The sequence below is a fragment of the Symphalangus syndactylus genome, chromosome 3 (genome assembly GCF_028878055.3).
Source record: "Symphalangus syndactylus isolate Jambi chromosome 3, NHGRI_mSymSyn1-v2.1_pri, whole genome shotgun sequence".
Lineage (NCBI taxonomy): Eukaryota > Metazoa > Chordata > Mammalia > Primates > Hylobatidae > Symphalangus > Symphalangus syndactylus.
This window is the reverse complement of record NC_072425.2, coordinates 24208688-24233897: the sequence shown is the minus strand read 5'-3', so window position 1 is coordinate 24233897 and position 25210 is coordinate 24208688. Positions and strand designations below refer to the sequence as shown.

Genomic DNA, 25210 nt, shown 5'->3' with positions numbered 1-25210 from the left:
TTCCAACCCTGCACCTTAGAACCACCTATTAGAGAGTTGATCTGTGACAATATGCAAGCCTTTCTGATTACCAATGTGTTACCAGTCTATGGATTATACGACGGAAGTTGGTAAATTAATTAATCTAAAATTAACAAAGTTCTCGCTGCTGTCTTTGAAAAATTCCTGTTTTTCAAAAACTGTTTTGAGTGTTTACTATGTGCTGATTATTAATGTATGTGCTGATTGTTAAGCACTGCTGAATTAAGGGTTTTACATGCATTGATCAATTTAATCCTCTCAATAACACTATGATTCATTACTGCTTGGATTTCAAAGTTCAAAATTCAGAGAAGAGTAATATTACCAGTTTCCTAAAGGCCAGAGTCATTCTCTGGCATATTCTTTAGGGTAGCACCTAGGCCTTTTGGCAATGTACAAGCCAGGCAGATGGGCACCTTGTCTTCTCTCACCACAGTATTGAAAAATACGAAATGCCTGGCTTTGTTCCAGGCTGCTTTGGGCTTTCAGGGGCCACGTGAACCAAAGACAAATCATGTTTGTGCTGGAGCAGACATAAGAAAAACAGTCACTGACTTGATTCTGCCAAGGAGTACCAAGTCTCAAGTAAAGCATCATATGTGGTCTTAGATCAAAATAGATTTACGTTCTTTTTGGTGACATGACAAATAATTTAAATGTGGTGAATTTTTTCACATTTTGATCTGTCTTATATTGGTCTTCAGAAGAGTGTTAAATCCTACTTGCACCTCTGTTTACATAACAAGCAAGTGATCTCATTTATTATCGTGAGAAATGAAGCAATATATACAGTAATAAAATATTAAACTCAATCAGTGATTTTAAAAAAGCTTTATGGGACAGCTTTTTTCTCTATTTTTCATTTTCTACAATAAACATTGTAGAAAATGAACATAGATTATTTTTATAATCGTAAAAAAAACTGGCCAGGTGCAGTGGCTCACACCTGTAATGCCAACACTTTGTGAGGTTGCAGTAGGAAGACTGCTTGAAGCCAGGAGTTTAATATCAGCCTGGGCAATAAAGCGAGACCCCGTGCCTACAATTTTTTTTTTAATTAGCTGAGCATGGTGGCACATGCCTGTAGTCCCAACTACTCAGGAGGCTGATATGGGAGGATCACCTGAGCCCAGGAGTTCGAGGCTGCAGTGAGCTACAATCACACTACTGCACTCCAACCTGGTTGAAAGAGTGAGACCTTGTTTCTCAAAAAAAAAAAAAAAAAGTAAGTAGAATCCATTCTAAACAGATCAACCAAAAATAATATTACATAAAGCACAACTTATGTATGTTGTGAGTTTAATATGAGATAAAAATTATTTTGTTTTCTCAAGGTAGTGGGGAAGAAAAATAATACTAAAGGACCCCAAACTTTTGGAAAATACCTTAATTGTTAAATTATACAAATATGTCAACTACAAAATAACATACAAATATATTTTGTGTAAAGAAGCCATATATAAATGCATGTGTTTATTTCTTTGTTGTGTTTAATCAAAGCTATCTTGGTCACATTACATTATAAGCTAATATAAACCATGTAATTTGGAAAGAATATTAAAGCCTTTATGTCTGAGAAAGCCCAAAGTAGTTTACATGTGTTACTTCTCAAAAACCTTTGGTGACTGGAAGTTTCATTTTATAGTCTGGGAAACTAAGTCATAGAGTCATCAAAAAATGTACTCAATAACTCAAAAAGTGAATAGAAAGACTAGAATTTAGTTCTTCTGACTTCGATTCCACTGATTAGCTGGATCATCCAGCCCTGCCTTTGTGGACAAGTTGAAGCAACAAACTAACTTAAAAACTAAAACCAGTTGAACAGGATAGGTTTGCAGGCAAATACACCAACAATTCAGTATAATAATACCCAACAACTAGATTGCTTTGGGTTTTTGGTACACTTTTATAACTATTCAATAACTCACACAACATCAATAGATGGTGGGACTATACTGTTAGTGCTATTTATATAGAACTGATAAAACACACTGTAGCATTACAATAAATATAAAATCACATGAAAAATCTACAGCAGAAAAAGCCCAATGCCTTCCTCTCATCAAGACTCAATAGACAAACACAACAGGATAAATATATTGGAATGCAAGTCCTTTCCCCCCATTATTTCCAATAACCCTTCCCAATCCCTATAATGATTAATAGGACTTAAGAGAATCTAAAAACCTATTCAAGTTATCCAATTTCCTTCAGAGTGAATAACATCTAAACTTTTCCTAGAATATTTTTAAAGAAATTTCATCTTTTTTTTAAAATTTTATTATTATACTTTAGGTTTTAGGGTACATGTGCACAATGTGCAGGTTTGTTACATATGTATCCATGTGCCGTGTTGTTTTGCTGCACCCATTAACTCGTCATTTAGCATTAGGTATATCTCCTAATGCTGTCCCTCCCCCCTCCCCCCACCCCACAACAGTCCCTGGAGTGTGATGTTCCCCTTCCTGTGTCCATGAGTTCTCATTGTTCAATTCCCACCTATGAGTGAGAACATGCGGTGTTTGGTTTTAAGAAATTTCATCTTTAAAGACCGTTTCCAGGCCAGGCACGGTGGCTCACGCCTGTAAACTCAACACTTGGGAGGCTGAGGTGGGCAGATCACTTGAGCCCAGGAATTCGAGACCAGCCTGGGCAACGTGGTGAAATCCTGTCTCTACAAAAAAAAAAAAAAAAAAAAATTAATGTTTAAAAAAAATTAGCTGGGCATGGTGGTACACGCCTGTAGTCCCAGCTACCTGGGAGCTGAGGTGAGAGGATCACTTGAACCCAGGAGGTCAAGGCTACAGTGAGCCACAATCACACCACTGCACTCCAGGCTGGGTGACAGAGTGTGACCCTGTCTCAAAAAAAAGAAAAAAAAAAATTTCCAAAATTAAAAAGGAGTAGGAAATATGATATCCTCCTTGTAGTTAACAATGCTACTTCTCATCTCTTCTTTTTGCTCACATATATCAAGTAAAAGCACTAGATTATTAAAAATAAATGATAAAAATCTAATAAGATCTGTGATAATATGCCAGTTTCTTGGAAGCATGTAAGACTGAAATAAGTTTTCAGACTCAGTTATCTAAAGGGTCTAAAATTTAGTAAATAAAGGTTATTTAACATTCTCCAGGCAGGTTGACAACATTCCTACTCCTTATCTTTTGCCCTGTGACTAGGCAGAATGCATTCCTTTTTCCAAATGAATAAATTTTCCCTTCCCTTAATGCTTAACTGTCTCCCTGGCAAGGTATCATATAGAACAGCTGTTATATTACCAGTATAACAGCAATCCTGTCTGATCTAATTGGAAAACATATGGACAGATTGAAACCCAACTTTTGGGGGCTCAGTAACTTTAAAGAAGAAATAATCAAATGTATTGATAAAGACTATGAACAATGCCATGAATTCAAATTTTGCACAATCTAAGGAAGATCTATTTCAATAAGCTACTTTAAGTAATGTTAAAGTGAATGCTTTAAATTACCTAGACAAAGTGGGGAGCAGTGGCTCACTCCTGTAATCCTAGCACTTTGGGAGGCCGAGGTGGGCGGATCACGAGGTCAGGAGATCGAGACCATCCGGGCTAATACGCTGAAACCCCGTCTCTACTAAAAATACAAAAATTAGCCGGGTGTGGTGGCGGGCGCCTGTAGTCCCAGCTACTCGGGAGTTTGAGGCAGGAGAATAGCGTGAACCCGGGAGGTGGAGCTTGCAGCGAGCCAAGATCACGCCACTGCACTCCAGCCTGGGCGACAGAGCAAGACTCTGTCTCTAAAAAAAAAAAAATTAATTAATTAAAAAAATTACCTAGACAAAATGAAATGGAGAAAGAGCCAGCTCTCAATTTTCAGCCTCTGCTGAAGATCTCAGTTAAATTTTGCCTAAAGGTACCAAATCTTAGATATGTCATTCCTACTGTATGTTCAAGATTTGTCAGGCCGCAGGAATAGTCTCCTTTATTCAAAACCCTGACTCACTTAGACTAAACAAATACCCTGATATAGATCAAACTTGCTTAGTCAATGACAGAAATTATAGTTAAGTGGCCCTGGGTAATATCATCTGACTTGATCTTATATAAGACTTACCAAGCTTATCAGAACTTTTTATTCATTTTTAAATGTTATTCATTTATTTTTAGGACTATAAAATTAGAATTGGATATAGTCATGAAAAAACTTTAAAAATTCAGAAAAACACAAAGAAGGTAATTAAAATTACCCATAATCCCATTACTTAGGTTTAACAAATTAATATTTTGGTATATTTCTCTCCTCATATGTATATTGCTGCTTAATATAATGTAAACATTTTAATGTAAGTTCATAAATTACCAAATTTCTTTATCATAAAATGTTAGAGTAGGAGAATTCCTCTTTCAAAAATCTTTACTGAAAGGACAAATCCAAAATATAGGCCAAATGAAAGAACAGCTGATGTGGAGGTGAGAGGTGAGGGTTGGGTGTGAAAGGTCCAGAAGTAGACCTGTTGGCCTCTCCAGTTCCTATAATGGCTCCCAAACACATCAGAGGAACCCTGGGTCCCCAAATAATACTGTTCAAAAATCACAAATCTAGTTTAACTCATTTAACAGATAGAACCACTTGCTTTTACTAGACAGAGAACTAGTAAAAGAACTAATGAAAGAACTTAGGATCCCACATCTTACAGACAAGTGCTCAGCTTTTGCAACTTAGCTACCCTTTCTACAAAAGTCATCAAATGTTCATTTGTCCATTGTTGTTCTTCCTTTAAGAAAAATACAGGGGGAAATGTTACATAACAAAAAAATGAATCATTAACATAATAAGCTAGATCTCAAGGAGTTCCACTTGTCCTAAGCAGGTTCTCAAACTATTCCTCATATTACTATGAGTGAGAGAAACGTTCATTTCTAACTAAAGAGAAAGGCATGATAACATTATTTTCCTCAAGAATACACTGCACGTCTAGTATACCTACAAACTGTTCCTTCTTTTTCACTAATTCAATCGCTAAATATTCATTAAGAATCTATCTGGGCTGGACCGCAGAGGTATAACTGTGAACAAAACAAACAGAAGTCCTGCCCTCATGGAGTCTGTAACCCTGACAGGCTTGAGCAAACTACTTTAACTTTCTGAATCCCAGTGTTTGCCAGTCATAAAGTAAGGTTAATAAGATTTAACTACTGCATTGTTTAAGAATTAAATGACATGATGCAAGTAAAAAAATCCTTATAGGTAATCAGGCAGATAATATGTGCTCAGTTAACATTAGTTACCTTCCCTGCCAAAGTGTTAAATATCAGATTAAAAATGAGAGGTAAGAGTGTTAAGTCTCTTTGCTATTAAAACAGTGATTTGAAGCAGTACAACTGAAATAGCAGGTTAACATAATTCCAAAGAGTTTCTGGGCCAGGTGCAGTGGCTCATGCCTGTAATCTCAGCACTTTGGGAGGCCGAGACGGGTGGATCACCTAAGGTCAGGAGTTTGAGACCAGCCTAACAAATATGGTGAAACCCCATCTCTACTAAAAATACAAAAATTAGCTGGGTGTGGTGGTGGGTACCTGTAATCCCAGCTACTTGGGAGGCTGAGGCAGGAAAATCACTTCAACCTAAGAGGCAGAGGTTGCAGTGAGCCGAGATGGCACCACTGCACTCCAGCCTGGGAGACAGAGTGAGACTCTATCTCAAAAAAAAAAAAGATAATTCCAAAGAGATTCTTACACTAGGAAGGAAGTAAATATTTCAATACGAAGAAATGAAATTCAGGTCAGGCGCAGTGGCTCACACCTGTAATCCCAACACTTTGGGAGGCCAAGGCGGGCGGATCACTTGAGGTCAGAAGTTCAAGACCAACCTGGCCAACATGGCAAAACCCCACCTCTTCTAAAAATACAAAAATTAGCTGGGCATGGTGGCAGGCACCTGTAATCCCAGCTACTCGGGAGGCTGAGGCAGGAGAATTGCTAGAACCTATGAGGCAGAGGTTGCAGTGAACTGAGATTGCGCCACTGCATCCCAGCCTGGGCGACAGAGCAAGACTGTGTCTCAAAAAAAAAAAAAAAAGAAAAAAGAAAAAAAAGAAATGAAATTCACATGAGCCCTCACAGTCAAGTTCTGTAATTCACCTTGTTATCTCCATCATCATTTACTTTCAGTTACTTCTGGGCTCTTTCCACAACATTCAGCCCTGTATAGTGTCTAGGAAAGAAAATATAAAGCAAGCAGTCCTCTTCTCCAAATACCATTTATTCATCATATAAATATGGGCAGCTAAACAAGACAAGATTTACACTTAACAAAATAAACTTAAAAGACAGTGGTTTAAAATACAAAATATCAAATCTGAAACCCAACAAAACCTATAAAGGTTTGATCAATATTCACCAATATTGATCAGAGGACATAAGCCTTTTTCATTCATATAATATGCAGAAATCAACAAAATGTGAATTGCAAGGTCTTAGACATTCTAAGAGCACCTTGTAAGCCATAATGCACTGCACACTTGTTGTTAATATTAAAAGCACTCTGTTCACTATTAACTTTAATTATATTTCTAACAGGGAAATTCCGCCATTCAAAAGATCAAACATTTGTTTCTTAACCAAATTAATTATACTGGTATGCATCTCAAAACCACCTGCCAACAAAAACAGCTCATGTTATTCATAAATAGGAAAATAAATTTGCTACTTATTCAAAGTTCTTGATTTTTTTTAGAGCCAGATAACTTCTGTTATGAAAGTTTTTTCTTTATTGCTCCTCAGAAGAAGGTTGCAGGGGGTAGGTGGGGCGTAAGTTGGACAATAAAGAAGACCCCAGTGGAAAAAGAAAATCTTTTCTCCATTTTTTTTCAAAAAGAGAGAATACCATGTTCTGAATATTGTATAAAGGATGACATTTTCATATTAAGAAGGCTTCATAATCTAAATTAAATAGACCAAAAACAAATCAATAGGAAAAAAGCAAAAGTCACAGAGAAAGACAGATTTTGTTCTCACTGCAAACTGTTCAACGCCATGCGTGTTGACACTAACACATCTTTAAGGACTTTTTGTTCATCTAGAAAGACGTCTTGGAAGAATTAAGCTTTGAGGAAGCACTGAAGGAGGACAAAGTGGTAAATTGTTAAACAGAGAGGGTAATTTTGTTCCTTAAAGATCATGGAAAGAATGGCTGGGGCTAAAAATAAAAGATACAAGTGAGAGGAACACATAGAAGGTTTTAAATTGAAAAAAATGAGCAAGGAGAATGGAAGAAAGGTTTATTTTTCAATGAAGACAAAATAATAGGGAAAGATTTTTTTCTGAAAATAATTCTCTGTAGAACAGTGGCATTATTAGAGAGATTATTTTGATACAAATTTATCAGATGTACTCACACAGATACATCTAAAAGGATAAATATTTTTAGTAAACCTTTACTATGATTCAAACCTAGGTATCCAGACATAATCTTTATCTTCTTCATCACATTTTTAGAAATCCTCCTTTAAAGTTACCAGGGCAGTCAGGATAGTCATTTCTAGTGAAAAACAGATAAATCAAAATGTGTACTTGAAAAAAAGACTAAGTGATCACAGAACAGGTCCCTGTAATATAATGTCAACATTACTAATAAGGATTTTTATATCACATCTAAAAAAAACACACAAAAATCAAGATAAATGAAAAAGCAAGGATTAAAGCTATTTATAACTTAAAATATCATCTAACACTGTCAGCTAAACAAGGTCTTACATTTTTATTTTCTTCTGATCTATTAAGTACCCTAGAGCAGAATTCTCTCCACCCATAATTTACTCATCAGTAAAAACAGCACTGCAATACTTTTCTTCTATTCTTTTTATAAGGGTGCCAGAATGTCTGGAAGTTAATACATACGTATAGAAATGCTAAGATGAAAAGTTATGCACACTTAAATTTTAGGGGTCTTTTTTAAAAATCAAGTTAAAAAGACCTAGATTATTTCAATGTGTAAATTTTCAACTAGCCAGAAGGCTTCCTGGGGACATAATTCAGAAGATTTGAAACTAATGTTCTGGAGTTTATGCTGCTCCAGAAACTAATCAGACTAAGGAATTTCTACAGAAACCTAGGCACTAAGGCCAGGCATAAGGTATGATAAATTTAGATGTCCTTGGGCCTGGCCCCACAAAAAATATGAACAAATCTCTCCATCACAGAGAAACTTAGAACCTAATTAATGAAACAATAAGAGCTAAAATTTAATATAACAATTGTAAAACATTGTCAAACAGAAAATTCAGGGAGGTGGCTGGGCATGGTGGCTCACACCTGTAATCCCAGTACTTTGGAAGGCCAAGGTGGGTGGATTACTTGAGTTCAGGAGTTCGAGACTAGCCTGGGCAACATGGCAAAATCCCAACTCTACTAAAAATACAAAAACCAGCTAGGCGTGGTGGTGCACACCTGTAGTCCCAGCTACTCTGGAGATTGAGGTGAGAGAATCATTTGAGCCCAGGAGGTTGAGGCTGCAGTGAGCCGTGATTGTGTCGCCGCACTCCAGCCTGGGAGACAGAGTGAGACCCTGTCTCAAAAAAAAAAAAAACCAGAGAGAAGGAAAGAAAATTCGGGGAAATGAATGCATAGCACACAGTGGAATGAAGACAGTAAACGCCAAGGAAGAGTAGAAATTTTCCCAGATTAGTATCCAAGGACCAATTATTTTTAGCAAAATGGTTTCCTACTCTTCTAGGTAGCTGTATTTCTTTAAATGCCAATAATATGGATTCTGGAGCCAGACCCACTAGGTTTGAATGTAGGTTCTGCCAGAGCTGGGCTTCTATGGAACTCAATTTCCTTATCTATAAAATGAAGATAATAATAGTAACTAACTTAGTAGTTCCTGTTTTGGAGATTAAATGACTTAATATATATAAGGCACATAGAACAGTGCCAGGAACATAGTAAGTGTGTTTGTAATTACTATTATAGTAGTCCACAATCCCTCAAATCTGATGCTCAATACCAGAAGCTGTGAAACTACAAATTTTCCTATAACTCACTTGTTGGCAAATATCTGACCTACCCTGAATACATTTGGCAACAAAACCTGACCTGAACAAATGCAAATAAAACCTGACCTGAGCAAAGGCTACTGAAAGTCTTTATTTATCACACTCACTGTAAAGATACGTGCATTTTGCTGCAGATATCTTAATGTGTTTGATTACAGGATACTGCCCCCAATTCACTGGAATGTATTTATGAAAAAATGAAAAAATCTAAATTCTGAAACACATCCAACCCAGAGGTTTTAGATAAAAGACTGTGGGGTCTATATTAACTCTGAAGCCCAGACAGTTTGTATTTCCTTAAAATAAATGGCATCTTCTTAAAGAAACACGAGTAAGTAAGATCCTGAATCTGGCCGGGCGCGGTGGCTCACGCTTGTAATCCCAGCACTTTGGGAGGCCGAGGCGGGCGGATCACGAGGTCAGGAGATCGAGACCACGGTGAAACCCCGTCTCTACTAAAAAATACAAAAAAAATTAGCCGGGCATGGTGGCGGGCGCCTGTAGTCCCAGCTACTCAGAGAGGCTGAGGCAGGAGAATGGCGTGAACCCGGGAGGCGGAGCTTGCAGTGAGCCGAGATTGCGCCACTGCACTCCAGCCTGGGCGACAGAGCGAGACTCTGTCTCAAAAAAAAAAAAAGATCCTGAATCTAGTATTAGAGAATATTAGGATGACAAAAACATTTTCCAGTACGGTTAGGAGGGTCCTATATTCCCAGGATGTTCTTTTCAAATATAATCCATCTGGGCTGGGAGTGGTGGTTCACACCTGTAATCCCAGCACTTTGGGAAGCTGAGGCAGGCAGATCATTTGAGGTCAGGAGTTCAAGACCAGCCTGACCAACATGGTGAAACCCCATCTCTACTAAAAACACAAGAAAGTTAGCTGGGTATCCCAGCTACTCGGGAGGCTGAAGCAGGAGAATTGCTTGAACCTGGGAGGTGGAGGTTGCAGTGAGCCAAGACGGTGCCACTGCACTCCAGCCTGGGCAACTGAGACTCCATCTGAAAAAAAAAAAAAAAAAAAAAAAAAAACAGGCTGGGCATGGTAGCTCATGCCTGTAATCCTAGCACTTTGGGAGGCCGAGGTGGGCAGATTGCCTGAGGTCAGGAGTTCGAGACCAGCCTGGGCAACATGGTGAAACCCTGTTTCTACTAAAATACAAAAAAAAAAATAAATTAGCTGGGCGTGGCAGCATGCGCCTGTAGTCCCAGTTACTCGGGAGGTTGAGGCAGGAGAATCACTTGAACCGGGGAGGTGGAGGTTGTAGTGATCCGAGATGGCGCCACTGCACTCCAGCCTGGCGACAGAGCAAAACTCCGTCTCCAAAAACAAAACAAACAAAAATATATAATCCATCTGTAATATTTTGTTTATATGTCATGTTAGAGTTTTCAAGTTCTAAATTCTAGTGCTTGCTTAAAGTCTATTCTCATCACTTAGATAACAAATAAATAATTAAGGTTCTTTGGGGGACATAAATATGCCTTGAATCATGCAGACCAAATCATCACAGAACTTTAGAGCTGAAAGAGACCCTTTAAAACTAATCTAAATTATTATCCTTTACCTTCCAAATTGTTTTATCATCTGTAAATTTACTCTGCCCTATGAGGTAAGAATAATCTGCCCTAACTTGTCCGTAGACTCTGTCTATAGGAACACACTGTAGGTAAATGCAAATAAACTGGCTGGAGTACACTGACAAACTTGGGATCTAAAAGGATAATTGCATTTAACACAATCAATCTTATAAATTTAGTAAATGTCTCAGATTATACTTCAGAAAATTATACGAATTTCCAAGTCCAGAATGAAAGAAGACTCACCTAGCACACATTTAAAAATAAATAAATTTTAATAGACCTTAGCAATCTTAATGGGCTCAATGAGTCAACAACATAATGCGGCTGCCAAATAGCTACTGTGATTAGGAACTAACCGCATCAACATCAGTAACCCGTCCAGAAGGAATGAGGCAACTGCCCTCTCTGCTACGAGCTGGTTAGAGCACATCTGGAGTATTATGTTCAGCTCTGTTTCACATTTTGGTAGAGACACAGAAAGACTGAAAAAGACTAGAAGAGGGCCAGGCACAGTGGCTCATGCCTGTAATCCCAGCACTTTCGGAGGCTGAAGCGGGTGGATCACTTGAGGTCAGGAGTTCGAGACCAGCCTGGCCTACATGGTGAAACCCCGTCTCTACTAAAAATACGAAAAGTAGCAGGGTGTGGTGGCATGCACCATAATTCCAGCTAGGCAGGAGGCTGAGGCAGAATTGCCTGAAACCATGAGGCAGAGGTTGCAGTGGGCTGAGATGGTGCCACTGCATTCCAGCCTGGGCAACAGAGTGGAACTCCATCTCAAAAAAACACAAAAAAAACAAAAAAAAACTAGAAGAGAAGTAACCAAGATAGTAAGAAAATTTGAAACCATGTCACATAAAGATCAGTTGAAGGAGCTGAAGTTATTTAGCCAAGACAGAGAGGGATCATGATCCCTGTCCCCTAACCTGTAAGAGCTGTCATGGCACAGAGACAGCCAACTTTTTCTGCATGGCCCCAACGGGCAGAGCCAGATCGATCAGTTAACTAAAAGAAAAAATTTCAGCTAAGCCTATGGAAATATTTCTTCAAATGTAGAGCAACATTAGGAGGTAGTGGCATTTAAAGTCCTGTCTACCCCTAAGGGTCCATAATTTTTAAAATCAAACATTTGGGCCAGCGTGCGGCGGCTCACGCCTATAATCCCAGCACTTTGGGAGGCCACAGTGGGCGGATTACCTGAGGTCAGAAGTTCGAGACCAGCCTGGCCAACGTGGTAAAACACCATCTCTACTAAAAATACAAAAATTAGCCAGGCATGGTGGTGTGCACCTGTAATCCCAGCTACTCGGGAAGCTGAGGCAAGAGAATCGCTTGAACCCGGGAGGCGGAGGTTGCAGTGAGCCGATCTAGCCTGGGCAACAAGAGCCGAAACTCCGTCTCAAAAAAACAAACAAACAAACAAAATCAAACATTTATCATTACCTTAGTGTCTTACTGATTATTATTACTTCTGGTACCACAGCATCTCTCTTCACCCTGCTTAAAATGTCCTACCCAGGGCCAGGCATGGTGGCTCACACCTGTAATTACAGTACTCTGGGAGGCCAAGGTAGGCAGATCACCTAAGGTCGGGAGTCCGAGACCAGCCTAACCAACATGGAGAAACACTGTCTCTACTAAAAACACAAAATTAGCTGGGCACGGTGGCGCATGCCTGTAATCCCAGCTACTCGGAAGACTGAGGAGAATCGCTTGAACCCAGGAGGTGGAGGTTGTGGTGAGCCGAGGTAGCGCCATTGCACTCCAGCCTGGGCAACAAGAGCGAAACTCCGTCTCAAAAAAAAAAAAAAAAAGTCCTACCCAGCCAACCAATCAGCTGAATGTTTTGCTGGGTTTGTGGGAGAAAAAGTGCCTGCTTGCTGGGCAATTAGTTTCAGTTTGCAGATCAGTGTTCCTGTAAACAAAAAAGAGCCCTAATTGAGGGGCAGGCAAGAGCTTTCAGCTAGATCTCCATGAAAGAAATTATTATTAATTCAGAAAGTATCTATAAGACCTATTCAATCAAATAATATATTATCAATGGCACTTAGTTCTTATAGGAACGTTGAAATTAAAAAATACTATACAACCATCTTCTCAAATGCCAGGGAATTCAACTTTGCAAGCCAAACCAGTTGTCTCAAATTCAATTATAAGTTTTCCTTCTGCCAAAGAGATATGTTTTCTGTTTAAAGTAGACTGGAGCCCACGCTCCATACCTGATCAGAGCACTGTAAAGTCAGTTTAGCTGCTGAGAACCAGATACTGGCAATCTAGTGTGAATTCACAGAGAAGTACAAACTACTTAATATTTAAAACACAGGAAAGTTATCGAAATTGGACATCCTTCTAAAATTTTTTCACCCAAAGACCACCACAGACATAAGTATAATGTTAGTTCGTGAAAATTACTAAAAGCCTTGAACAACAGTTCAGATGACAAATATTATTCAATCCAGCTTTACTGCAGTTTAAATTGAATTGGATTCTAAGCAACTCCAGTGAAAGTATTAGAGAATATAGTAAATAGATGATGGACTTAACAGAAATACTCTGTGCTGCTTCCTCTCTGCTTTTTAAAGTGAAGCCTAGATGCAATCTAAGTGTCCATAAATAAGGGCTTGGTTAAATAAATTATGATACATTCTTACCCTGGAAAATGCAACTATTAAAAAGAATAAAGTAGACCCTAGATACTGACTTTTTTTAAAAAGTCCATGATACATAGTTAAGTGAATACCATAAGTTGCAAAACATGTATAGAATTATTCCATTTTGATTTTTTAAAATCTATTTTTAAATACCCTGTGTGTATGTTCATATATGCCCAGCAAAAACAGCTGAAAAAAGATCTGACAAATTGCTAACAGTAGTAACCTCTAGGGACTGACTGAAACTAGGAGGCAGTGAAGGAGTGACTTTCCCTTTTTCCTTTGTGGACTTCTGGTTGTTTATATTTTTTTGCCAGTAGGGGTTACCTTTGTGGTTGAAAAATAACAACACAAAAATAGTAAAAGTAAAATAACATGAATTACACAGATTTATTTATCAGATACTAACCAAAGTAAGTGATCTTTCTACTTAAATGCTACTGTATGCTTAAAACTCCAGAGAATCTAATTCATTCTTTTTCTATTATATTTTACTAAAACAAATAAAAATCATCACAAGTCCCTACTAGTTTTCTCAAATGCTTTCTATACACACACACACACACACACACACACACACACACACACCCCCCACAGGCCTGGTCATAAGCATAGCTAACACACACGGTGCTTATTCTACACTAGGAACTGTTGTAAGCACAGTAAGTGTTAACTTATTTAATCTTCCCAGCAGGCCTGGTGCAGTGAAGCATGCCTGAAATCCTAGCACTTTGGGAGGCCAAGGCAGGAGGATTGCTTGAGTTCAGGAATTCAAGACTAGCCTGGGCAATATAGTGAGCCCTCATCTCTACGAAAAATACAAAAAATTAGCTGGGTGTGGTGACCCACGTCTGTAGTCTCAGCTGCTCAGGAAGCTGAGGTGGGAGGATCGCTCAAGCCTGGGAGGCAGAGGTTGCAGTGAGCCAAGATTGCGCCACTGCACTTTAGCCTGGGCAACAGAGCCAGACCCTGCCTCAAAAAACAAAAACAAAAACAAAAAAAGTCTTCACAGCAACCTTATGAGGTAAGTACTACTATAATATTATCTTCATTTCACAATCAAAGAAACTGAGTCCAAAGAGCTTCGGTGAGCCGCCTAAGCTTACACAGCTAACAGGGGGAAGAGCTAGGATTCAAACCTAAGAATAAACTCCAGAGTCCATACTCTCAACCACTGTGCTTCCTGTCTCTCAGTAATATGTCAGTCTCTCTATATGAAAGCCAAAAGGGGTTACAGGTAAAACCTAGCTAGCTAATGCACTCCTTGAAGCTGGAAGGGATGCACGCTTGGCTTTTTATGGGTGAATAATCCTACTTATGTCATTGCCAAGCTCAAGACTGTATTAAGGCTCATAACCACGTGGGAAAATTCTCTACACACTCAATTATAGTCCAAAGTCCATACCTGACTCCACAGTAAATCACTAAGCCTAAGATTTAGGTCAGAGACCCAGCTAGACAAAGGATTTGGACAAATCTCCACCCCAACTCAAAGCAACACAATTCAGAAACTTTTGTCCAAACATCTTGACAAGGTAGGCTTTTGTTTTGTTTTGTTTTGTTTTGTTTTAGTTCTAGGCCCACTTAAGATTTAAACGGGGAAAGAATACGAGTTGTCTCTAACTTTGCTTGAAGACTTCAGCAAGAAAAGCCTTTTCTACGTGGGCTCAAACAGAAATTGGCATTTATCAGCATCAGCAAAGTTGAACATCCTGGCTTAATGAGACAAAAACAGGCATCCTTGCTTAAATTGTGTATTTGTCCAAACATGTTGACCTTATAATTGGGGAAGAAAAAAATGGTGCGAGGAAGAGATTTAACCTAATTTGTAAATGTGCTCAGCCTAGATACACACCTGTCCCAAATGACCTACTGAATCCACTTATTTGCAGGGACAACATGGATTACAATGCCTTTTTTGTTTTTATTTTTTGCCCTCGAGTGGTCCATACTACTGTTTGTAAACAAAATCCTCTCACTACCTCTCTTCCACCTGTCATACACACACATCTGATATTTACATAAACAAGAAGAAACGAACAGGGAAACTGGAGCTTTGGGAGGAATTCCTTACCCTCAGCTTTTGACCCAGTGGTTGAAGGAGGTACTATGCGGGCTTTCAAACTTCCCCAGATAACCCAGGCAAAGACTGGGTGCGCGAACCCAACCCAAAAGTTTGCGCCCATTCTGGGTCTCTGAAAAAGGCCAGAAAGCCCTGTTGGGAAGAAGATGAGATGCCTTCCACCCAGCAGCCACCCCCTCCCGAGGGAGCGCAGCCCACGGGGGACAAAAGACTTTCCAGATTGATCGGGGGCGGGATGGGGACTAGCTGGACCTGGGATCCTCCCTCGGGAGCCGGAATCTGCGGAGTCTTTGGGGCAACAAACGATAAATTATAGGCAAGAGCCCAACCCTAGATCCCGGGGCTGGGGTGAGGACGGGTCCTGCCCGAGAGGGAGAGCCGGACTCACCTGGAGGAGGCGAAGAGGGGGCCTCGGTGGCAGGTGGGGTGGGGAGGACGCTGCTGCTGCTGTTGCTGCTGCTGCTGCTGCTGCTGGGGAGATCGGGGGTGGGGGTCCGAGGAGTCGTGGGCGCCGGTACGGTGGTCGCTACAGGGGTGGTCGGCGCCGGGCCAGTGGTCGTCGAAAAGGTGGTCGGCTCGGGTCTGGTCGGCGCCTGAGAGGTGGTCGAAGTGCGTTCTGCCGCCGGAGGGGTGGTCAGCGAGGGGCCGAGCGGCGCCTGAAAGGTGGTGGAAGCGGGTCCAGCCGTCGCCCGAGGAGGGGTGGTCTCTGGGGACTGGGCTGGAGAAGTCGCAGCCAGGGGTCGGTGGACGGTGGCGCGCGGGGGCCCGGTCCTCGGGGCCTGGGCCGTGGGAGCCGTCGCCCTAGGGAAGGAGTGGCTGGGCTCGCCCTGCAACCCGGGGCCCGGCGACGCGTCCACCTGCCCCGCGGCCCCGCCGCTACCGGTGACATTCCCCGCCGAGGCGGCCGAGGCGGCCGAGGCGGCCGAGGCGGCCGAGGCGGCGGCGGCGGCGGCGGCGGCAGCGCAGCACAACAGGGCGAGGCCGCCCAGGCTCGGCAGGCTCCTCATGGCGCGCTCGGCTCCGCCATTCATTCATTCAGCCAGTCGGTTGGTCAGTCATCTTCTCCTCGCTGCAATCCGACCGAGGAAGCCTCTGCAACCGCCGCCGCCACCAGGCGCACCATCGCCACCTCCCTCTGACAGGCGGCCGGCCCCGCGGGCGGGCCCCAGCGCGGAGGGAGCGACCGGACCGAGCGCGGACCGCCTGCCCTCCTCGATTGGCAGCCGCGTCTAACCAATGAGAGGCCAGGGTCGCCCACGTGATCCTCCCGCTTCCCGGCCTCTTTGTAGCCCCGTGGGCCAGTCAGAGGACGTTCAGGGGAGGGGGCGGTCCGTGAGGCGGGAGTAGGGTGGTGCGAGCCCAGCTCTAGCCCGCCGGGCTCGCGGCGGCCCCGGCTTTGTCTGCCCAGAGAGAGGGGCGCGGGCCTCGGGCACTGGGCGCCGCGGAGCAGACAAAGGATGCGCCCCGCGCGGCAGACGCCGGGCCTAGTCATCTGCTCCACCGGGCTGCGAGCACGACCGGGGGGTGGAATCAGCACTGGGGAGCGTCCCCGCCCTCCTGAACAATGGGGCGCCGGCGCCGCACCCCGGCTCGGGCGGGGACCGCGCGGGAACCCCGCGATGGGAGAGGGCGGCGGCAGCGACGATGTAGAGCTTGGCATGCCCTCTGCTGCTCCAGAAAGCCTGGTCGCAACCTTGCGAGGTCTCTGCCGCCATTCCCATTTCAGAGATGGGGAAACTGAGGCCCTTGCTGAGGGCCTCCCTGAACCGAGACCCGCGCCCTCACCAGAAACCTGCTGTGGGCCAGGTGTTGTGCCAGGCTGGACGAGGGGGCGGGACCGGGCGGTGGAGACCCCTCAGGGCAGAAGGTGCAGGCTTCCTGCGTGGAGACAGGCTCGCAAGCACACTTCCCTAGACCCCGGGAAGAACAGGATCAGACAGGGTTGAACCTCAACTTGATGTCTCTTGCTGAATGGTTTTGTGGCCTGAGCGCAGTTTTTTCACCACTAAAATGGAAATGACAGGACACCCCTCACCCCCCTCACAGAGCTGTTGTGAGAATTAAGTCATGGACCTAAAGGGCTTAGCCCAGCGCCTGGCCCACTGTTGTAACCCTCATTAATGCTAACTACTCTCAGCATCCTGCGCCAGGGCAAGCCTAGGATTAGAAAGCAGCCCCAGGCCACAGCCCTTCAGTGCCCCCAGAGCCTCCGGCTTGTTGCAGGGATTGGGGTGGGGCTAACAGCCGAGCTTGACCCTGGATGACACTAAACCCTGGATCAAGCTGGAATTCGAGCACGCAGCCTCGCATCATCCGCCCAGGATCCAGAGCTAGGTCAGGCGCTGCGGCTTCGGCTCAGCAGCTTCCAGGGGAAGCCAGGCAGGGCGGGTTTGTCATCTGATGGGGTTTAATCCAAGCCCCACTGCTAACCCAATCCCGGCCTCCCCTACGTGATGTTTGGCTTCGTGCATGGTTTCCCATTAGTCACAGGTCTTCAACCAGACCAGCAGGATGAGATTTATGTGTGAACCTGTGTATGTTAATTAAAGCATGCATTTATTTTCCTGCGTGAGTAGTGGGTGGGGGAGGCTGTGTATGAATGCATAAACATGTTTGTGAGTCTGTGTGTATGAGTATTGTGTGTATCTGTGTGAGTTTGAGTATGGGAGCTAGTATCTATTTTCATATATTGTGTCTTAATAATCTGCATGTGTACTGGTGTGTGTTTTTGTGTATTTTCTGTGCTTTTGCATTTGTGGTTATCTATGGGTGTGTCTTGATAGGTCTATGTATATAAGACAGCGGGAATGAGGGAGAATGTGAGTGTTCTGTCTTCAGGACCAATATTTAGCAAGCACTAACCAAGGTTCTATTTTTACTTTGCTTTGGGAGGGTGAACAGGTCATGCCAGTCCCCCATATTCCCTTGCTGATCCTCCCTGGCCCTTCAAACCCCAACCAAAATGCCACATTTTCTAAAAGACATTCCTGGATTTGAGTGGGAATTAATCTCTCCCTTCTCATTTCCCCAACACCCCTTGTTTATGCCCTGATCTACCAATCTACCTCTCCCTTGCCTCTTCCTAAGAGGATTAAGGATGGCTTTCAGAAATATATACAACAGGATAAATTGAATTGCCCACATGGCTTTATTACTTCTCATAGGCATGCATCAGCCTTAATACTAGAACTTGTTATTTATGTGTCTGTCTCTTACATCAGATGTTCTCCTTGTTCTCGGTACCTAGCAGGGGCAACACGTGTAAGTGCTAACCCATGCTGGTTACATTGAATTAATTGAAGTCTTGTGGTGCTTGTGGGAGGAGCTTGTGTCTTTAGAGTTAGACAGACTTGGGTCATGATTGCCAACTCTGTGACTTTGGAGGAAACCTTTCACCTCTCTGAGCCTCAGTCCCCCCCCCCTTTTTTTTTTTTTTGAGACCGTGTTTCACCCTTGTCACCCAAGCTGGAGTGCAGTGGCGTGATCTTGGCTCACTGAAACCTCCGCCTCCCAGGTTCAATCGATTCTCCTGCCTCAGCCTCCCAAGTAGCCGGGATTACAGGCACCTGCCACCAGGCCCAGTTAATTCTTGTATTTTTAGTAGAAATGGGGTTTCACCGTGTTGGCCAGGCTGGTCTCGAACTCCTGTGATCCTCCGGCCTAGACCTCCCAAAGTGCTGGGATTACAGACATGAGCCGCCGCGCCAGGCCAGTTTTCTCATCTATTAAATGGGGCCAATAAATTGTCTCTCATTTGTTGAGCTAAGGATTGGGGAGAATGTTTTTACAAAGCCTAGCACACAGATGGTGCTCAAGCTGTGTAGATTCATATTTTTGTTATACCACTGCTAACTTTGAGCCTTGTTGGCTGAAGGACCAGAGCAGAAACCTCTGCCCCATAAGTTACCCGTCAGGTGACATGGCCTGACAGTTGCCCTACCTGATATTTCCAAATAATATCTGAAAAATGCTGGGTTGGCCCTGAGCTGTGCTGTATCAGAGGTTCTCTGGCAAGGGGAAAAAAGCTGATGCAGCTTCTTGGCCAGGAGAGCCACAGAGCAAATGACTAGGAGACCTTGTCGAGTGATTCAGGTCAGCTCTCTGCCTTAGGCAAGGATCATCCATGCCGGGGCTTTTAAGACGGGATAATTAGCCTGTAATATGTATAGAAAATATTGAATTTTTTTGAAAGATATCAGTAATTTAAATGTATTAATGTCCATTCAACATTTAATTCTGAAATTTCCTTAATCTTAAATCTTCCTTAATCTCTAAACTACAAGATGACTTTCTTAGGAATTATGTTTGTGTTTAAAAATTGGAAACACCTTACATATCTTACATATCTACCATCAGAGAAAGGTATTATTATACCTGTTAAATTTAATCATATAAAGTCATTGTAAGTGTAGCTATGAAGACAGTATAGCAAATATTAATAGTAAATAATTGAGCTCATAGTTTATGCTAGACACTATACCAAGAGCTACATATGAATTATTTTGTTTAATCCTAAGAACCCCAGGAAGTAGGTACTATTATGTCTTAGTCCATTTGGACTGCTGCAACAAAGTACTGTAGATTGTGGCTTGTAGACAACAAAAAATATATCTCTCCCAGCTCTGGTGCCTGGGAAGTCCAAGATCAAGGCACCAGCAGATTCAGTGAGCTCCCTGGGTGTCCTTTAAAAGGACACTAATTCCATCCATGATGGCGCTGCCCTCATAACCTAATCAACTCCCAAAGGCTTCCAAATACTTTCACATGGGGAGTTAGGATTTCAATGTATGAATTCTAGGGGGACACAAACATTCAGTCTATAGTCTATTATTATCTGCATTTTACAGCTAAGGAAACTAGGTCACAGGTTAAGCAACTTGCCCATGGTCACTTAGTAAATAATAGAGCTAGAAATCAAACTGAGGCTGGCTGGCTCACACTGACACCCTTAACTATAAAGGGAAGATACTTATAATGGTAAGAAGAAAAGAAAAAATAAAAATTATAGCTGTGACACTCTGTGTAACAGAATATTGACTGGCACTTTTCCTATTTACCCCAGAACTGTAGCTAAGGCCCATGAGACCTGGAGCCAAAGGCTTGGGGAAGGACCACAGAACAGCAGGGGTCAGAGAGGGCCTTGTTGGAGCCAATGTGCAGCCTGACTTTTCTCCTAGGCAAATGGGATGCTGTAAAGGGCCCCATCTGATTTCTCACTTTATAGTCAGCACCTTAGCACAGTGTCAAATACACAGAAATGGCTCAAGAATTGTTTGTGAGCCAGGCGCGGTGGCTCACGCCTGTAATCACAGCGCTTTGGGAGGCCAAGGTGGGTGGATCACAAGGTCAGGAGTTGAAGACTAGCCTGGGCCAACATGGTGAAACCCCGTTTCTACTAAAAATACAAAAAAGTTAGCCAGGCATGGTGGCGGATGCCTGTAATTCCAGCTACTTGGGAGGCTGAGGCAGGAGAATTGCTTGAACCTGGGAAGCAGAGGTTGCAGTGGGCCGAGATCGCACCACTGCACTCAAGCCTGGGCGACAGAGCAAGACTCCATCTTGAAAAAATTTTTTTAAAAATTGTCTGTGAAGTCTTATGACGTGGCAGATGCTGTTCAGGGAGTTTTATATTCAGAACACATTATTCCTCAAAGACAGGGCTATCATCTGCACTTCAAAGAAGAAACTGAGCCTCCAAGAGCTTAAGGGACTTGCCCAAGGCCCTTGTGACTCAAAAGCCCAGGCTCTTCTCTATACACTACAGTCTATTGATGTGGCCGCTATGTGTTGCACGTAGTAGGAGGTCAGTGAACACATACTGAAAGAAAGGACACACATGCACCCAATTTAACCCTTCTGCTAGAAAAGCATTTAAGAAAAGAGAAGCTTTGGGAGTGAGAAAAGAAGGTATAATAATATGATAGATAGGGCTCAGCAAAATAACTTCATCTCCCAGATTCCAATAAAACACAGACACCTTTCCCCTTTCTGGTTTCATTGAAACAGCAGTGCTGACATGGACTATTTCTAATCCTGCCAGAGGCTGGCCTCCTATCAGATGTGGCTAAATGCAAGGTTTGGCATCTTCTGCAGACAACTGTAGGATTACTGGAGCCACTGTTCACAAAGTCGGCCCAGCAAAGGACACTAACAGACAAGTCACAGAAAGGAATACAAATGACTAAGACATATGAAATACTGCATATGCAACTTGAGTAATTAAAGCATTGCAAGTTGAGATAAAGAGTTGCTATTTTTTTTTTTTTTTTTGAGACGGAATCTCGCTCTTTGCCCAGGCCGGACTGCAGTGGCGCTATCTCGGCTCACTGCAACCTCTGCCTCCTGGGTTCACGCCATTCTCCTGCCTCAGCCTCCCGAGTAGCTGGGACTACAGGCGCCCACCACTGCGCCCGGCTAATTTTTTGTATTTTTAGTAGAGATGGGGTTTCACCATGTTAGCCAAGATGGTCTCGATCTCCTGACCTCGTGATCCGCCCGCCTCGGCCCCCCAAAGTGCTAGGATTACAGGCGTGAGCCACTGCACCCGGCCAGGAGTTGCCATTTTTTTAACCTATTGATTTGGCAAAAATTTTTACAAACTAGTAATACTTGTTATGGTCTCTCACTGTTGATAGAAATATAAAGTGATACAACCTTTCAAGAAAGCCTTAAAAGTGTTTATTCTCTTTGACCCATTATTTCCACTTTTTTTTTTTTTTTTTTTTGAGACAGAGTCTCGCTCTTTTTGCCCAGGCTGGAGTGCAGTGGGGTGACCTTGGCTCACCACAATCTCTACCTCCCGGGTTCACATGATTCTCCTGCCTCAGCCTCTCAGTTAGCTGAGATTACAGGCATGTGCCACCATGCCCAGCTAATTTGGTATTTTTAGTAGAGATGGGGTTTATCCATGTTGGTCAGGCTGGTCTCGAATTCCCGACCTCAGGTGATCCGCCTGCCTCGGGCTCCCAAAGTGCTGGGATTACAGGCGTGAGCCACTGCACCCGGCTCATTATTTCCACTTTTAATAATCTATCCAAAGGCCAGGCACAGCAGATCATGCCTGTGATCCCAACACTTTGGGAGGCTGAGGTGGGCGGATCACTTGATCCCAGGAGTTCAAGACCAGCCTGGGCAACATGGTGAAACCCTGTCTCTACTAAAAAAAAAAAAAAAAAAAAAAAAAATTACTAAAAATTAGCTGGGCATGGTGGTGTGCACCTGTAGTCCCAGCTACCTGGGACGCTGAGGTGGGAGATCACCTGAGCTTGGGAAGTCAAGGCTGCAGTGAGCCATGATCGTGCCACTGTACTCCAACCTGGGCAACAGAGCAAGACCCTGTCCCAAAAAGAGAAAAAAAAAAGAATCTATCCAAAGGAAATAAATAATCAGATGTAAATATGTATGTACAAAAATGTTCACCAGAGTATTATATAATTATAAAAATTAGAAAAATCTAAACAGTTAACAAAGGATTAGTTAAGTACTTTGTGCTCTATGATGTTTCTATGTAGAAATACTATACATCTATAAAAAATGATACTCACCTGCCCAGCGCTGCCTGCCCAACACTGCCCACCCAGTGCCTGTCCCCAGACTGCGGCCCAGCCCCCTTTGCCCTTGTCCATCAAAGGTGCTGCCAGCATGTCTGACAAACTGCCCTACAAAGTTGCTGACATCAGCCTGGCCACCTGGGGACACAAGGCCCTAGACATTGTGGAGAACGAGATGCCAGGCCTGATGGGCATGCAGGAGCTGTACTCGGCCTCCAGGCCACTGAAGGGTGTCTGCGTTGCTGGCTGCCTGCAAATGACTGTGGAGACGGCCATCCTCATTGAGACCCTCATTTCCCTGGGTGTTCAGCAGCAGTGGTCTAGCTGCAACATCTTCTCTACCCAGGAACTTGCAGTGGCTGTCTTTGCTGAGGGTAGCATGCCAGTATTCACCTGGAAGGGCAAAACGAACGAGGGGTACCCATGGTGCATTGAACAGAGACTGTACTTCAAGGACAGGCCCCTCAACATGATTCTGGATGATGGGGGTGACCTTACCAACCTCGTCCACACCAAATACATACCCACAGCTCATGTCGGGCATCTGAGGCACCTCTGAGGAGACCAAAACCAGGGTCCACAACCTATACAAGATGATGGCCAATGGAATCCTGAAGGTGCCCGCCATCAACGTCAATGACTCCGTCACCAAGAGCAAAATTTGACAACCTCTATGGCTGCCGGGAGTCCCTTATAGATGTCATCAAGTGGGCCAAGACGTGATGATTGCCAGCAAGGTGGCAGTGGTAGTGGGCTATGGTGATGTGGGCAAGGGCTGTGCCCAGGCCTTGCAGGGTTTTGGGGCCCGCATAATCATCACCAAGATTGACCCCATCAGTGCACTGCAGGCTGCCATGGAAGGCTATGAGGTGACCACCATAGACAAGGCCTGTCAGGAGGGCAACATCTTTGTCAACTCCACAACCTATGTCGATATCATCCTTGGCCTGCACTTTGAGCACATGAAGGATGTGTAACACTGGACATCTTGTGTAACACCGGACAATTTGACGTGGAGATCGATGTCAGGTGGCTCAACAAGAATGTTGTTGAGGTAAACATCAAGCCCCAGGTGGACTGGTACTGGCTGAAGAATGGGTACCACATCATCCTGCTGGGTGAGGGTTGGCTGGTCAACCTGGGTTGTGCCATGGGCCACCCCAGCTTTGTGGGGAGTAACTCCTTCATCAACCAGGTGATGGTACAGATTGTGCTGTGGACCCCCCCAGACAAGTACCCCATTGGGGTTCACTTCCTGCCCAAGAAGCTGGATGAGGCAGTGGCTGAGGTCCCCCCTGGGCAAGCTGAACGTGAAATTGACCAAGCTAACTGAGAAGCAAGCCCAGTAGCTGAGCACGTCCCGTGATGGCCCCTTCAAGCCAGATCACTACTGCTGCTGAGAGTCAGGCCTGCCCTTCACCTTCCAGCTGCTGTCCTTGCTCAGGCCCCGCCTCTCCTCCCTAAGAGCAAATGGCACCAACTTTGCGATTGGTTTGTCAGTGTCCACCATCGATGGGGCTGGTCACTCAGTTTTTGGCCTCTGCTGCATCCCTCACACTATATCAAGTGTGGCAGGGGGAATTGAGAGGCCCCTCCTCAAGCCCTGGTCATGATGGAGGTACAAGGGAGGCATCCACAGGGAACCATGAGTTGAGTGGTCTTAGAACTGCTCACTAAGTCAGTCCTTCCTTAGTTTGGAAGTTGGTAGTGGAGTCACAAAGCCCATATACCTTACCATTCAGGTAAGGTTCCTGATCTGTGGACTTATACCCGTGGTTTACAGGTTCAGTGGTTCCTCAGCCCATGACAGATGAGAAGAAGCTATATTGAAAGGCAAAGAGGAACTGTTGTTTGAATTTTCCTGAGAGCCTGGCTTAGGGCTGGGCCTTCTCTTAAACCTCATAACAATGAGGTTGGTACTTTTAGTTCCTGTTTTACAGGGGTCAGAATAGACTGTAAAGGGATAACTGAGAAAGGACAGAGAAGTGACAGCCAGAGGGGCTATAAAAACATAAAAGCAAGCATAGAGCTGCTACTACTTTGTAACAAGATGGTTCCTATCACAACTCTGGTTCAAAAAGAGAATAATATGGTTTATAATGTTAAAAGAAAGCAGGAAGGTGGGTAAATAAAAATCTTGGTGCCTGAAAAAAAAAAAAAAAAGATGATACTCAGGCACAGTGGCTCATGCCTGTAATCCCGACACTTTGGGAGGCCCAGGTGGGCGGACTGCTTGAGCTCAGGAGTTCGAGACCAGCCTGGGCAAAATGACGAAACCCCAT

At 43.6% G+C, this 25210-nt stretch overlaps 1 protein-coding gene and 1 pseudogene across 1 annotated transcript in view; one reads left to right on the top strand and one right to left on the bottom strand.

Annotated features, from left to right (window-relative positions):
- Window positions 1-16571, bottom strand: part of MEGF9 (multiple EGF like domains 9) — a 120974-nt gene extending 104403 nt beyond the window's left edge. Inside the window, exon 1 of the mRNA XM_055271305.2 lies at window positions 15767-16571. Coding sequence (XP_055127280.1) covers window positions 15767-16409 — 643 coding nt within the window. The 5' untranslated portion in view covers window positions 16410-16571. The remainder of the gene's footprint in view (window positions 1-15766) is intronic.
- Window positions 16572-22554: 5983 nt separating this feature from the next.
- Window positions 22555-24514, top strand: LOC129478296 (adenosylhomocysteinase-like; annotated as a pseudogene).
- The last annotated feature ends 696 nt before the right edge of the window (window positions 24515-25210 follow it).